Source organism: Pholis gunnellus, assembly GCF_910591455.1.
Source record: "Pholis gunnellus genome assembly, chromosome: 21".
NCBI classification, from domain to species: Eukaryota; Metazoa; Chordata; class Actinopteri; order Perciformes; family Pholidae; genus Pholis; species Pholis gunnellus.
Genome location: NC_136548.1, coordinates 16,493,293 through 16,506,666, shown reverse-complemented (window position 1 = coordinate 16,506,666; position 13,374 = coordinate 16,493,293). Strand labels below are relative to the sequence as shown.

At 43.1% G+C, this 13,374-nt stretch overlaps 2 protein-coding genes across 2 annotated transcripts; one reads left to right on the top strand and one right to left on the bottom strand.

Moving 5' to 3' along the window:
• Nucleotides 1-232: 232 nt before the first annotated feature.
• On the bottom strand, nt 233-4,539 carry twnk (twinkle mtDNA helicase). The gene is made up of 7 exons (XM_079183116.1): nt 4,483-4,539; nt 3,588-4,239; nt 2,562-3,264; nt 2,091-2,331; nt 1,841-1,948; nt 1,572-1,713; nt 233-936 (listed from the first exon to the last, which is right to left on the bottom strand). Exons 2-7 carry the CDS (start codon nt 4,212-4,214, stop codon nt 607-609), a joined length of 2,151 nt encoding a protein of 716 aa, XP_079039242.1. The 5' UTR covers nt 4,215-4,239; nt 4,483-4,539; the 3' UTR covers nt 233-606.
• A 243-nt stretch (nt 4,540-4,782) lies between these two features.
• On the top strand, nt 4,783-7,272 carry mrpl43 (mitochondrial ribosomal protein L43). Its single transcript, XM_079183237.1, has 3 exons — nt 4,783-5,058; nt 5,766-5,872; nt 6,678-7,272. The coding sequence occupies exons 1-3, from the start codon at nt 4,928-4,930 to the stop codon at nt 6,893-6,895; spliced, it is 456 nt and encodes a 151-aa protein (XP_079039363.1). The 5' UTR covers nt 4,783-4,927; the 3' UTR covers nt 6,896-7,272.
• The last annotated feature ends 6,102 nt before the right edge of the window (nt 7,273-13,374 follow it).

Sequence of the window (13,374 nt, the reverse complement as noted above, 5' to 3'; positions counted from 1 at the left end):
GGGACAAAAAGACTACGCTAAATGAAATACACACACATGCAGCCAAATGTAAATAAGGACGTGATGTTTACTGTGGAGGTTGATTCATATCCGTCATGTATAAAGCACACACTGCCCCCTGTTGAACAGATAAGAAAACACAGACAAAAAGCTGCATGACAAGCACTTTTTATTTTTTTTTGAAAAAAGCAGCTCATTTAATAAAACACCTTTGTACAAAACGTCAGTAGAGAGCACACAATGTGAGCGTGTGATAGAGTTTTAACATGAAATACTGAACATAGCGCTTGGTGTCACAGTATTCTTTTGTTTAGCAGTATTTGTAATAATTACAGTCATAATATTCAGAAGTATCTGCATTGAAAAGCTTAATATGTACCAACACTTAAACCATCATTCACATTCTGGTTGAAACATCCGCACTTCAGTCCAAAATGAAATACACCTTTAGTAACCTCAAACCATTCTGCATTATTAACCATTTGTTTCATTGTGAATTACATCATTTGGCATCGCTCCAACGTACTAAATGTTCAGCTCAGTTGAACCTTTTACGGACATAAAACTGTCTAACATGTAAATGTGATCCATTACACTATATTATAGTTACTTCTCCATGCTTTCACTTCCTTTCTTAACATTTCGTGGAGTCTTTGTCGTTTTGGCTGCTTTCTCTTTTTTAACTTCTTCCTTCTTCACCTTCACCTCCACCTCCACCTCGCCCTCCTCGCCCTCCGGCTTGGTGGCGACCTTCCTCAGCTTGTGCTTCCCTTTGACGGGAGCGGCGAACGTGAGCGAAGACTTGAGGAAATCCAGAGGGAAGATGCCCACGTCTCCGTCGAAGCGGTTCTTGGTGACCTGCAGGGACCTGCGGCCGGCACACGTCACCACCTTCTTCTCCTGCAGAATCAGGACGTTGTCGGCTTCTTGGCTGGCCTACGAGGGGTTAAAGGTGGAGCTGCTTTAGTTGTTTGTTAAGATCTGCTACTCCAGCTACAAAAACAGCAAGACCCAAGCAAATCAATAAAATGGAGGCCAAAAAAAAAGATGAAAAGGATAAAAATACTTCAATATGTTATAGATGAATATGTGAATATTATTTTGAATGCCCAGGTTTGGTCGGGTTGGATTTGCAGCAGTGCATCTCATTTTCTAAGGATTAAGATAGAATCGTTTTAAAATGTAATTTTGGAAACAATAAAGTATGTATTATCATATTTTCTATTTTTTTTGTGCCGTGCCTTCATATTATACAACCTTTTATTTAATTTTCAGCTTTGTTTGATGCATAATTTGATAAATAAACACAAATTTTACATTTCCATGTTTTCATTTGTTCATTTTTGTTCCGTCATTTGTTTTGTTCCGCGCTCTCTTTGTCCTCTTTAAAACATTAAGCGTATTCAAATGTAAATAAAATTGTTTAAAAGTTAATTTCTATTCATGAACTACACAGTTCTGACTAAAACATGACAAAAGAAAAAGTTGAAAATGGAATCCGTCACTGTTGGAAGTGTAAACTGTCCACTTTGCATCTCAGTTTAGTTTAAAAGAGAAAAGTGAGGCGTTACCTTTGCTGAACCAAAGATGGAGGCGGTTTGCAGCTCTCGGTCATCCTCCTCCTTCCGGGGGTGGATGACCAGAGTGACGTGGCAGCTGCTGTTGGTGGCAAACTTCCTGAACGCTCCGATAATGTGGTCCTGGACTGCAAACCTGGACACGTGGAACATCTTTTATTTCCCCATTTGTGACGGAAAACTTTAAAAGTGTTGTGCTTGAAGAAACCGATATTGGAGAGAGAGAGAGTTTATCGTTTTGTCGTAATGAAACTCTTACTCACTTGTCGACTGAGAGGTTTTCTTGCCCCATCATGAACTGCAGGTTGTCGATGATCACATGGTTGATGTCGTAAAGGTAGACAGCATGCTGCATCGTGTCCAGCACCGTCCTTTAGAGAAGGTTGGAGAGGGGACAGATCAAAATGATTCATAAAACAAATGCTGCTTTTATATCATATATTACTTATTTGACTTACTTAATGTTCAATCACTGAAAAGCAGTTACATGATGCAGACTTTGGTCAGACTCACTTGATGTTCTGCTGCCCGTGGAAGGTCATGAAGTAGAGCGGCAGCTCTTCGAACTTGTCTGCCCAGAAGTCGTACTGCTCCAGGTTCTCCTCCAGCCTCTGCATGGCAAACTGCGTCAGCATGATCTTCGCCAGTCGCACGTTGTTGATCTCGAAGCTGCCCCACAGCGTGTTGACGCCCTGCATGCAGAGGTCCAGGGCAACCTCACTGATAAAGGTGGTCTTCCCACTGCCGGTAGGACCTGGTGCACAAAGAGACACGCATGTTAAGATACACTATACATGTGTGTTTGTAAACTGTACAGGGTGAGGAAGAGGAGATAACACTGATAATGGCGTGATTTGCTGTGTGCGCGGATGTTGTGGGTCCTGTTCTTTCTAATCTGTGGTTCTTAAATGTACAACAAGATCAGGACTATATTTTAAATTATGATTATGTGAGAAACATAATGACTGACATCATGCCTCCTACCTGTGAAAACAGTCAGCTCCCCCTTGCGGTGTCCCTTCAGGATCCTGTTGAGCTCCGGAAACCTCCCCCACTTCACTCCGGCCACCTGCTCCGTGTTCACCAGCTCCCCGTACACGTCCTCTCTGAGCTGCTTGAAGGAAACGATGGACTTGTGGGCCGCTGGGATGGAGGATTTGATGATGTGGCCGAAGTTCTTCCCCTGGGCCAGCGCCTCCACGGGACACGGCCGGTACTCCCCGGGCCGCACCAGCGAGCAGCGCCTCAGGCCCAGCTTGCGCGAGAAGATCTTCGACGCCTCCCAGGAGCGAATGTCGTCTCCCAGCCACAGCGTCACCCGCTTGAACTGTTCCAGGTAAGGCAGCAGGATCGGCGGGAGGCAGCTGACCCCGCGTGGGAGAGCCACGCTGGGGAGCCCTGTGGCCTGGCTCACAGCCAGAGTGTCCAGCTCGTGTCCGGTCAGCACCACCTCCGCGTCCATGCGGCCCACCAGGGGGAGGCCAAACAGGCTGTAGTACGAATTAGACTTTGGGACTGTAGCTTCATTGTAGGTAACTCTGTCGGTGTCTGTGCTTTGGGCGGAGAGCAGCTTCACCCCCTTTAGGGAGCAGTCGGGTCCACCAAACCAGGGGAAAACCAGACTCTTGGTAGGCTTGAAGAGCCGCACGCCAAACCTCTTGAGTGTTGCATTTGAGACCTTTGTGATCTGAAACAAAACGTTGATAAAGCTCATCATCCTGTGGGGGAAATAGTCTTGAGATGTTGTTGTTTTACGGCGATTAAACTCCTTTTTGATTAACCTGTCATTCATTAAACATATAACTCACTTCCATGGTATAAATACTAAAGGCCTCCTAGCAACTGAAAACAAATCCAAATTATTGTAATTTACATTTTTAACCATTTGTCAGTATGTTTTATTGTATCGATGTGTATCGATGTGTGTGTGAAATACAGATGCAAAGTCTTAAATATAAAAAGATGAGACACAATATATTCATTTAAATGATGTAAATCACTCAACGTTACCTGGAACATGGTCTTAACCAGCAGAGCCTCGTCCTCGGGCAGGTCAGAGAAGGGCACGGAGCTGGACCAGATCCTCTGCACCTCCCTCAGCTCCCTCTCCCTCTCCTCCTGCTCCTCCACACTCTCCGGGTATCCCAGCAGCACACGGGGGCTGAGGAAGTCCTGCTCCTCCTTCTGCATCACCTCCAGGCAGTCCTGGAGATCCTCCCAGCTCCCTTCCACCAGCGTGTCTTTGCACAAAAACTGTCCGGTGGTTTTGTCGACGAACAGGGAGAAGCTGTCCTTCCTGGCGGACTCTTCCACGAAGATGCTCGGGGTGTGGAGGCAGCTGTAGCCATCGTGGAAGGGAATGTCTTTGGAGCGCAGGTACTGTTTGATGTCTGTGACTGTGACGGGGCTCACAGGGAACTCCACAGTAGACTTTGCATCTTTCTTATAAGCCCTGGTCCCACCGTGTGCCAGGAAGTAGCCTGCACCCCGGAGCTCCAAACCACGGGGAGGCCTGTGCAGGAGCCCCTGAGTGAGAGGTCTCACACAGAGGGATGGGACGTGTCTTTGGTGGAGAAACCTCGGGGCTGCCACCTGCAAGAGGCAGGTGGTCCCCCTCAGCAGCGAGCTCCTCCACATTAGTTATCTGGTGAGTTCATTGAACCTGCGACGGGCACGACAAGAGGGAAGAAACATCAAGTAACACACAGCAACGCTACAGAGTTCATTCATGGATGACCTATGCTAGTTTTAGTCAAAGACAGTGAGGCAGAAAACCGTTATCTTGTTTATTTTTTTATCAAACGGACATTGACTGTTCAAGAAAATTAGCCTGCATGTGCACGAAAGCCTTATCTAGAAATACATTACGTTTAATTAAAGAACAAACACACAAAGTGCAGCTTACTGGCTCTGATGTCTCTGCCCTCATTTTCCTCCATGCTCCTCTAACCCGGGCTTTTTGGTGCGTTATCAAAACAAGTCCGTGTGAAACATATGCTAAACTGCGTTTATATGTTTTCGCTAACATTTTAATTTTACATTTCAAAAAGTTTATACGTAAATATAAGCGTGTGAAGTGAGTCTTTTAGTTATTTAGAATTAAACATTTTCATGTGCTAACCGAAGAAGTTTAATTTGTATTTTCTTCAACGGTGGTGTCAGGTATGTGTTGCACTCCGGAACATTTCATCGACGGACCAAAGCCCATACATGCCCGTCAAGTCGTCCTCTGTGCATGTTGTTGCTAGCTAACGTTTATGTGTGCCCAGCGGCTGTTTTAGAATACTTTACATAAAATATAGTATATATATATATATATATAAATATATATATTAATTAACTTTCACACGATGACATCCAGAGGGACAGCGAGTCGCTTCCTGAGCAGCGTTCTGCAGAACGGTGTCGGTCGGTACGTCTGCCAGCTGAAGAGAGTCTCTATCATCTTCTCTAAAAACGCACAGAGCTCGTTGGGAGTCAGGTAAACAACAATTAACATGAATATATATTAATATATAGTATAATAGTCTTTACAAGTTAAGTTAAGCCCTGCTGTAAACAAATAATCACTGTATTAGTGTTGTATAATCAGTGGTGGAATGTAACGTTAAATAAGTACATTTACTAAGTACTAAGTACACATTTGAGGTAGGATATTTTTACTTTACTTGAGTATTTTCCTCTCGTGCCACGTTGTACTTCTACTCCAGTAACGTTAACGTTACATCTCAGAGTGAATATTATGTTTTGCAGTCCTTCTATTCTCTGTTTGACATCCTCTTTAACTGAATACATTTAGGGTTTAGACAAAACAAGGCATTTTTCACTATTTTCTGACATTTTATTTACCAAAAATTAAGCAATTAATCTAGAAAATAATCATGTGATTAATTAATAATGAAAACGTTATGGATATAATGTTAGTTGAAGCCCTATTTGTAACCACTTTATATACTGTTGGGTAATTTAATCTGTAATTGTATTTATTGATCTTTATCTGCTAAGTAACTAGCTGCTTTTTAAATGTACTCCAGTATTTTGTTCTGAAATGAGGTGGATTTGGTTATATTACACCTTGACCAGTAATGAAAGGCAACATCAGATGTTCTTTGGCTGATTAGAAAAGACGCTCCTGTATAGTGACACAGAGCGACCACAGCATCATTACCTTCTTCCGTTCTTCTTCAGGGACTTCATTGAAGAGGGAGTGGTGGATTATGCCAAGAAGAACCCTGCAACCGTCGTGTACGTGTCTCCTCAGTCATGCAGGATACCCAAAATAGTTGCAGAATACTGTAAGTGCTCATGACTTTGTGTTTTTATAGGATGTCTGACTAATCCTCAATTTCTTTCCTCGTCATAGCACATGTTTTTATTTATAGAATAATGCTTTTATTTAGTTATATAAAGTTATATGAGTTTCCTGAGAAACATCTTCTAAAGAAATGCTTAAATCTTAACTGGAAAAACATACAGAGATCCTTTAAACTCAAATAAATATCCATTTGTAATTGTGTTCTCCAATTATATTGAGTGTGGTTGCCTGTAGATCACTTTCCCAATTTTCCTTATAATTAGCACCAAATTAAGTATTAATTACACAATAATTTAAAGTCACATATCAGCTCTTTGTGGGACCTGTTAAAAAAAACAAAGCAATTACAAAATATTTTCTTTTTTTCATTATTGTTGATATGATCTAAAATGTAAGCAGACTTCTGAAGCAAATTGTTCTAATAGAAACATACCTTGGATTTGCTAAAATAAAATTAAAATGCTACTTCAAAGGCGTATTTTTCAGTCGAAAGGTCGGGTTCAGGATTATAATCTAGCTTTCTGGTAAAGCGTGTGAAAAGTTTAAACTCTGTGGTTTCTCTATAATTTAAATAAATAACAAGAAAAGTGAAGTGCAGTAAAGTTACATGAGTTATGTTTGCTACTAGATGCTGTAGGGGGCAGTATAACACTGTTTCTTATGAGACCTCGAGGTACTTTCTTGTTGACACTGTTACGTTTCCCACTGGGCGGGTTTCTCTGTGTGACCTTTTTTAAAGTCACTCATATCTTTTTATTTCCTCTTTTTTTTCCCCCTTCCTGCAGTAAACGGCAACGTGAGGGAAGAACTCATCACGAGCAAAACGTCCCCGCAGATTTCGGAGCTTTTGACCAAGCTGACCAATCAGTCCGGTCTGGACATCATCCGCATCCGCAAGCCCTTCCACACAGACAACCCCAGTATTCAGGGCCAGTGGCACCCGTTCACCAACCGGCCCCCGTCCATCGGCCCCATCAGACCACAGAACCAGGACGCTGAATAAGGACCAGAGTCTTGAAGTTACAATTGGTCATTAATTGCAGAATATTCTTGCGAGATGTCCCTCTTTGAAGCCGTTCAAGTGAACGATCTGAATTAAATCACAGGTCAAGTACGTTTGCAGCAATTTTCCAATGATTGGCAGAACATTTCCCACCATGCCGTTCTTTCCGTTGGTGGCAGCGAAGCCTCTGTAGCTGTGCAGAAAAGTACACACATCACCAGCTCTGAATGTTGATTAGACTTTACATGAATCCACCAGAGGCTTGTCAGCTGGCATATTAAAAAACAACTGTTTTTTTTTAACGTCAAGGTTATTTGAAGATTCATTGTGGTGAAGTGCGGCGCGGAGCAGATGGAACTTTGTATGAAATAAATTTGATTGTGCAAATGCTGGCATTGGTGTTGTATTTTGACAGCAGAGTAAACCCGATTGCAGCTTTAACTGCATTTAAACTACTTAACAGACCAGACGCACGTCAGATGTACACCTTTTATTATTTATTTGTATTCATACACAAGGGAATGTACATGTTTTTACAGTTCAATACTGAGAAGGTTTGAGGGGTTTCCTCACTGCACGACTTTAAAGGATCCAGAGCTTAAACAAACATGACAGATGGTTGTGTGATAGCTTGAGGGACAAGTCTCAACCTTCAGCCGCACAGAGCTGCCCACTGTATCAGCTGAAACTCCTCCAGTGGGTGATTCGTTCAAATTCAACAAGGCGGGATGTTGGCAGAACTCCTTGCTGCTTCGTTTATTTGAAATTCTCGTCCCGAATTCATCATTTTTGAGCGCAAAAGGCCGCTTGACCTTTTCGTTTCCTTTCACAAATGACCTCAGTGTTCCTCTCACCAAAAATACATCAATAGAGCCAAGTACCAGTCATCAGATGAATACCAATAAGCATGGCGTGAACATGCAAGGCGCTCCCAAGGAGCCGCTTGCTTGTTTCTGCTGGTTGATGGATACTAGTCTGCTGCCATATAATAGCTCTGGATGCAGGAATGATGGTCTGGCTACCTTAAGAAGATTCATGTAGAATAAGAGCGTGAGACGCCTGCAGATGGAGGTTCGATGAGTGAGAGACAGTGGAGCCGAGCTCTGCAGCTGATTTCACTCATTTTCTCCCCAAATAGCTGCATTATTTATGAGGTTGTGGATGCCCTCTCCCTTTTAAATTACCCACCGACACACAGACTACAGTTCCTTTGGTACTTCTTAGCCAGTAAGAGATCTAAATGATCTGTTAACTTATATCACACAATTTAGGTACAAATTAGCCTGTTAAAGCATGCAAAGCACTGAAAGCATGACTGGCTGAAAATGTCATCTGTCGTTTCGTGCTCACTTCCTGCATTTTAATTCATCTATAGTTATCAGGGCCACTTTGCTCTCATCACACCCCGCGCTCCCCAATGGGAGCTGGTACAGCTAGACCCACGCTAGGACATTAAAGGCTCTAAATCAAGATGCTGTTGCTAAGTTACTGCCTTGGAAATGGTCATTTTCTATCCCCCCTCTGAGCGAATGCTCTACCTCTGCTCTGTCAGAGTCGTGTGTGCACGTTTGCAAATGACTCTGGCATCATGTGTGGGCTCCATCCCCAGTGGAGGACGGTGGCCTTGCTGCTTGCCACGAGCTAAAAACAAAAGTGTTTTTGCGGTGTCTTGAGAATAGGATTTTGTGTGAGCATGTTTTGCATGTCATTTCCTGACTGCCCCCCCTCAGGGCTGTTGACACTCCCCGAGCTGAGCATAAGTGTTGTTATCTGCACAAAAGCGAATGGAAATTGAATGAAGTCAAATAAATAAGACACGAGAGACGAGATAAAAGTAAATCCTTTCTGTCAGCAAGCTCAGGTGGTTACAAGCAGCAAGTCATACTCTGAGAAAACCAGACCGATAAGTTCAGCGTGCATCAAAACTCATACGGAACCAGCTCGATGGAAGGTGTCACAGTTTACGAGACATTACATGACTTTAACAAAATAACAGTGCAAATTGTGAACTCTTTACAGCACTTTCTTTGGCCAACATCCGAGAGAAATATTCTACATAAAATATACTGTATCTTGCATACTGAGGCAGCGGGATGTACTTGCTTCACTGTGAGTTTTAAGTACAGAAACAAGGTGATTTAAAACTGGAAGCCAATGTGTTAGCTATTTTTAAAGTCCATACTATGCTATACAGCGCAGCGCCCGTGCCTATTGTAAACAGATTGTTCCTCTAAGTGGGAATGAAGCAGCAGCAACGGATCAGAAGATCCAGAAGAAGCTTTCAACGTGTGGAGGATTGTCTACAACTTTTACACAATACATGGTTAAAACAAACGTTAAACTTGCCCTAAAATAAAACCAAACAAGAACATTTCTTTACAATTTTGATTTAAATTAAATTAAATGCGAAACACGCCTATAGATCAGCGTGGATCAGAAAACCTTCACTTGATCCATGTCAGGCTTTCTGTCCCTTTAGAACACAGGATTCATATTTAGGCTTTCTGCGTGCAATGAAACTCTTACAAATAATAACATGAGCCAGAAATGTGAGAGAAGCATCGACAGCATCTATCAACTAATGCAGAAAATGGGATTGATCCACAAACACAAACTCGAAGGCTCTAATTGATTTGGGGCCATTTGTAATCTCAGCAGTGAGGATGTGAGCAGACAGAGTAATAGATGAAGCTGTCGTGCAGCGGTGAGGAGAGAGACGGGAAGAATGAAGATGAGGGTGAAAACAAGTGAAAGGGCTAAAAAAAAAAAAAGAAACATGGCTGACAAGAAGAACGTTGACAACATGCAAAGTGCAAAGTAGCTTCTGCCAACACGTCCATCTGCTCTCTGGCTGGGAGGGACACACAGGTCAGATCCAATATTGGAACACTTTTCCAGATAAGCAGCGAGGGGGAAAAAGCCACCTTAATGTGTAACAGAGGGGCAGATATGACACGTTACGGTGTGGTAACGTCTTGGATGCATAATTAACTTGGACAGAAGTTCAATATATAGCCACATATGTGAAAGGGTGTTCAATACATATGCTATTTGTTTAGTTTCACCCCAAGTAATGCCCATTTAGTGTGCTGCAGGAATGAGTCCTGGAAATGAGTCGGCACTTTTGCACTTCCTGTTCCCTCGTCTTAAAGTCAATGGGTTTTCCTCGTCTCTCCTCGATGATATTAATGGTGTTGCACTCAGCTGTGTATGCAAAATTTGCCAAAATTTGCTGTGCAAAGATTGAAAAAAGAGCCACGTACGCAAGCGCTAAGGCCCCCCGATCACACTGAGACGCGTGGCTAGAAACGTGTCGCCCACTGAACCCTTGTTTAGCTACGATGCTCCTGGTGTGCGCTCCATTCTTGCGTTGCACATCCGATTTTTCTGGCGTTTTTTTTGGACGCGCATAAAACATTTTAATATTCGCAAATTCGCACCGCTCGTTTAATGTCACACTTGGCCCAGACAACCAATCAAACCACGCGAGAGGCTTTACCACTTTAGCACTGACTCCTTGTTGATGAACCATAGATGTGGTAGTGCTAACTGGCTAGTTAGTTAGCCGTTGGGCTGTGCGAGAGCTACGACGTATGTGAGAGTCAAGGTCAAATTCATATGTCATGTTGTGATAGTTTCATGTAATCATGATCAATAAAGAACAAGGACCGCAAAAGCACAAGCATTAATGGAGGGAGGGGAGGTGGACGGGTTGATGTCTTTGTCACGTAACTCACGTACTTCAGTAGCTGCACTTCCGTAGTTATAATAACCCAGACGACAATCTTCTCTTAAACCTAACTAAGTATCCCTCAAGTTTTTCCTCAACCTAACCAACTAGTTTTGGTTGCCTGAACCAAACTAAGCAGTTTCCTGTGAAGACGAAAGTTTATTTTGAGTGGAAATTGACACGTGTTGCTGGCTTTCGTAGAAAAACGCCATAAAATGAGGAGCAACTTTCATACTTTTCATATCATACGAACCGTTGCGTGAGGATGTTGGTTCATCACGTGTGCGTTTTTTTGAAGCCTCTCGGTGTGATCGGCCCCTCACTTTGAATCATACCGAGGCCTTTAGTCTTACTCTGCATATAGAGTGCCTTTCCTGGACCAAGTTCTCAGAGAACAAAGTGGCTCGCAAGGTTGACAAAGAGGACGATTGAAATCCTGCAAGTGCAAAATAGCTGCTGCCCCCTCGTATCATCATCCGTTTCCCGCATGGCTGAACGGGACACTCGGGTCAAATGTTTTCTGTCTGCTTCTACCTGCAGAGACGACAGCGCTCTATGCAAACAGACAAGAGGCCCAGCGTCCTTCTTCTCTCCTCTCGTGGAGGCGAGCCAAGCACCGCCGTTACTGTCAGCGACGCTGTGACAGATGGGCGCCGCGTGCGAGTCACAGTCGAGGGCTTTCTGCTGACTCAACACTTTGCAGGAAAGACGGGTCTTTATTCACCACTGACACGTTTACAAACGACTCCGAGATTCATCTTTCAGTCCCTCTAAGTTATGCGTGTGCTATTTTTAATGATAGCGCTGTTCACCTTGTCGAGGAAATACTGTTGTTTTGGCATTGCTCTGATGTCAGGGTAAACACTGAGGATGGCATGTGTGAAGGTTTTCTCTACTCTGACTCAACAACATCTCACCACCAGCAGCTTTTAAAGAACTACATGAAAAAAAAACAGTTTTGTCTCTTTGCAACATCATTGTCAAAAAGAACCCGGTGTTGGCGTGAAACTATTTGTCAGGATGTCTCAGGAGGAATCTTCGAGGTGTCGACACACAAAACAGCTTCAGTCTGACAAAGGCAACGTTTACGTAAGTTTATCTGTATAAATATAAAAGAGAATATAAGCGTCTTCTGTACAGCATCTGGTCCGTTCCGTCTCCAGCGTGTGTTGCGGTTTTCCTCTGCTGGGCCATGGAGCCGGTCTGTGGTGTTCAGTGAATTCAATCAATGTGACCACAAACTGGCTGCTCCTTTAATGGTCAATAATAGACCTCTCAAGCTCTTTACTCACACAGATGCTCGGGTTTGCTACAGGTGTTTCCACTGGCACGGACACAACAAACTGCTGCTACCAGCTGCTACCGGCGATGAGCCGACTGAAATCTACACGAGGACAGAAGGAAATGAAGAAAGAGTGGTTTGAAAATATACATTGAAATGTGTGATTTTTTCTTTCCGCCTGAGCTGTAACAGCTCCTTAAAGTGATACTCCACATGAGATCTATGGTTTGCTTCCTCATAGAGAACAGGAGATGGTTATGTGCTTTCAGCTTCACAAAGGATTTGCTGATTTTGACTTTTTTAATATAATTTAAGTTAGATATTTTTGGGGTTTTCAAATTGTGGTTGTAATTCTTTACTATTTTCTGTCTTTTTAAGAGACTAAAAAATGAAATGGAAAAAATAATTAATTAATCATGAAACTAATTGTTGCAGCCCGACTATGGATTCTTATTATCTCCGCTAGGAATATCGGGCGAGTGAGTGAGTGAGTGAGTGAGTGAGTGAGTGAGTGAGTGAGTGTGCACCTTTGTGTCTGTCCACGACTGATCTCACATTCAGCAAACTGCAGAATGTTTTGCCCTTTATTGAGTGAACCTTTCTAGTTTGGACATGAAACTATTCTTGTAACAATCTTCTTCTCTGCTTGTCCATTCTAATGTTTGAGCTTGTTTAAAAACTGTTATAATAAGTCTTTTCGTAGTCCTTCAGTTTGGTAGATCAGTGCATTTGTAGGAGGAGACTGGAGGGTCAGGTTCTGATGTCACCCATGGGGGTGGGGAGGGTCACGCGGGTATTTCTTATTAGTCACTGATGCGCCACACCTGGAGGTGCTATGCCAACCAATTCATCCCAAAAAGATCCTTTTCTTTTTACCCATAAATGAACCCTGAACAGCCAACATCTGCCCAAAACCAGAGAAGGGCTCCCAGCTGGAGCAGCTTCTATCACCATCAGCCTCATAAAAGGATTGTGTGTGATACAGAATGATCCTGACTACAGGTGAGTCAAACCTGATGTCAAAGTTGCAACAGGCAGGGAAATTATCTAGTTTCCAACAGTAGCGATGCACAAAAGATTTTGGGTGGAGTATCCCTTTAAGCTCCATAGAGGTCTAACGTTACATGGCACTTCCTAAACACTCCCACAGCCTCATAAATACGTGATCGCCTCCTGGCCTGATTTTATTTTCGTGTCCCAGTTTGCACCTTCGCATTTCTGTGTCATCCGACCGCCATCTTTCACAAGCCTCCAGAGAGTCTTGCTAGCTCGTGGTCATTTTGTAAAAGTGCAGTCTGTGGCCAAATTTTTTTACACAGCTACACTTTTTAAATATATCAGTCTCTGGTTAGTGCAGTCCATTGTTGACTTGAAATCATGGGCCGTTTGTCGTGTGCAGGCTGCACATTTCAGATCAAGTGAGGACACGACCTGCCGGTGACACTGGGTGAATAACAGCAGCCTTTG